Source organism: Pteropus vampyrus, unplaced genomic scaffold, assembly GCF_000151845.1.
Source record: "Pteropus vampyrus isolate Shadow unplaced genomic scaffold, Pvam_2.0 Scaffold108, whole genome shotgun sequence".
In the NCBI taxonomy this organism is placed as follows: domain Eukaryota; kingdom Metazoa; phylum Chordata; class Mammalia; order Chiroptera; family Pteropodidae; genus Pteropus; species Pteropus vampyrus.
This window is the reverse complement of record NW_011888889.1, coordinates 1,986,627-1,989,227: the sequence shown is the minus strand read 5'-3', so window position 1 is coordinate 1,989,227 and position 2,601 is coordinate 1,986,627. Positions and strand designations below refer to the sequence as shown.

At 39.0% G+C, this 2,601-nt stretch overlaps 1 protein-coding gene across 1 annotated transcript in view; it reads left to right on the top strand.

The window, feature by feature from the left end:
- The window catches only part of PDGFRL (platelet derived growth factor receptor like), a 38,992-nt gene extending 36,689 nt beyond the window's left edge, over positions 1-2,303 (top strand). The window contains exons 4-5 of the mRNA XM_023533680.1: positions 197-336; positions 1,813-2,303. Coding sequence (XP_023389448.1) covers positions 197-336; positions 1,813-2,001 — 329 coding nt within the window. The 3' untranslated portion in view covers positions 2,002-2,303. The remainder of the gene's footprint in view (positions 1-196; positions 337-1,812) is intronic.
- Positions 2,304-2,601: the final 298 nt, after the last annotated feature.

The following is a 2,601-nucleotide window of genomic DNA, read 5'->3' as shown; positions in this document are numbered from 1 at the left end:
AGAGAGAGAGAGAGATCCTCAAAGAAACCAAAAGTTGGGGGGATAGAGGAGGAGGCCTGGTACTAATTAGGAAGCTATAAGAAAGGTAGAAATGTTTTATATATCAGGCTAAAGAAAAGCATGTGTCTGTAGGTTTGTATTTAATGTCACATTCATGAATTCCATCTCACTTTCCCTGTCTCCTGCTTGCTTCCAGTTCCCAGTGGCCCTCCATCAACAACCATTTTGGCATCCTCCAACAAAGTGAAAAGTGGAGATGACATCAGTGTCCTCTGCACTGTCCTAGGGGAGCCTGATATTGAGGTAGAATTCAGATGGATCTATCCAGGGCAGAAGGTGAGCAACCCCAGACTCAGCCAGTTGTTTTAATTCAGGTTCGTCTTCCCCTCCCTCAGCTCTTAGTGATAAAGACTATAACTTAAGAAGTATAAGAAATGTGTGGGACTATCGTAAGGGCTAGGGCTTGCTTGCTTGTTCGCTTGCTCTAAGATGTTTCAGTAGATTTACAAAGGACTTTTTTTTTCTTAATACACAAGAAAAAAGATGACTTGGTTCCACTAGGCAATTTACTCAGTGTATCCTCTACATGTGATTTTTCTTCATAACTCTTAAATAAGAAGGGACAGGGGTTTGAAAGGGAAAAGAAGGGGCCTCCCTTTTTCTCTACTCCCAACCGCAATCTTCAGTCTTAATTCTGGGTCGATTAGAGGCCAATCTAACCTCCTTCTGGTATCCTTCAAAGCGTTCTCCTTATAAGTCCCGGGGCGAGGAGCTCTGAGCAGACATCCATGAAGAGGACATAGAAACATAGGCCCTTTTCAAAAAGGTGCTGTGAGGCCAGAGATAATTTTAAAATAGCCTTCCCATAAAAGCAACTACAGCTTATTTAGCCTCTGTGCATGTTCTGCTCTCTAAAATAAACAGCTTTGCTACCGACATGGAACAATCCCTGTGTTGCCAGAAGAGATTTGGCCTCCTGAGATGTGCTCGGTAGCCAATACACTCCTGGCTTAAGGGCTGTGATTGGTGGAAAATAACACTCCCTGGACAATAGTATTTTCCAGCATCCTGTTAATAGGTACTTGTTTTCAAATAGTTGTCCTAGTTAGAGAACATTAATGATTTTCAGTATTTCTTAATATTGCCAATTATTTTGAGCAGAAAGAATTCATTCAGTAATACTATATTAAAATTATTTTCATCTAATCCAGAAAACACTATATTATCACTAAATTTGGATGAAGGATCTCAAAAGTGACCATTTGACTTTCTAGAAATAGGGAGTTATATCATCGAGGGCATCACATTATTCATCCTTGGTACAACTTTTCTTCCACTGGAGTCCTATGGCACATGTGACTAATCATACTTCTCTCTCTCCCAAATCTGAACAATTGGGAGCTTTTATTCACTTATATAGTGAGTGCTTCAGGCTCTTTTTGACCATAAATTCTGTGAATAAGAACCACTGAGTGAGAGAGTGAAAGTGGGCAATGTGAAGAGAACAGTGGAAAATCTTACCCATGTCGTTATGCCTAATACCAGTTCCACATTCTTGGACTTCTGAAAGAATAAATCTTAAGTAGAAACTCACTAAAGAAAAGGGCAGAAATCTAAGACTCTGCTCTGAAAAAAAATGCAGTCTAAATGATTATACAGTGTGAAAGCAGCCATGAGCTATGCATACCAAACAGTCTTTTATCTGCATGTGTTTTGCACTTTGAAAGGAATGCTCGGCAGTGTTGGGTGAGTGGGAGCTGTGTGTAGCAAATCTTCGGTCGTGCTTCAGTCCATGTGGGTATCATTAAACAGGATGAAAGGCCTGTGACGATTCAGGACACTTGGAGGCTGATCCACAGAGGACTCGGACACACCACAAGAATCTCCCAGAGCGTCATGACAGTTGAAGACTTTGAGACCATTGATGCAGGATATTACATTTGCACTGCCCAGAATCTCCGAGGACAGACTACAGTAGCTACCACTGTTGAGTTTTCCTGACTTGGAAAATGAAGTATAATGAACTGATGGAAAGTCCATTTGAGTACACGACCAGCTTTGGCGTTTTTTTGACTAGTGCTTTGCCAGAGGCTGATGGCACGCACCCAACCCCTGCCTTGTGAGTAAGACCCAGACATCCAAACTAAAAGGAAGTCATTCGGTCTAAAAGTGGAAGTGTTTCTCTGACAGAAAGCATGTATTTTGATTGCTTACCTAGATATATGCATTTCTAGTTTTCATACTAAGAAAGCATATATGTAAACAACTTTATATAATCATTACTATTAAATGAGCAAGATTTTGTAAAAAAAAAAAAAAAGGGCTAAGTGTTTGTGTTTTAGGTTGACAAAGTATATTCAGAAAGACTTGTTGGCAGTAATGTTTGGGTTAATACCTAATATTCCATTTAATTTAACAAGAATAAAAAAATGTAGTAACATATAACTATATGATATGACGATATCAAAAAAATAGGAAATTGTTTTTAAAAAAACTACTCAGAAGTACTAGTGCTAGATTAGTCCTTTCAATAAGAACCACACTATGTGTTTTTAAGTTTAACTTTCAATATAAAATAGATGCACAGAAGGAAGACTCAAC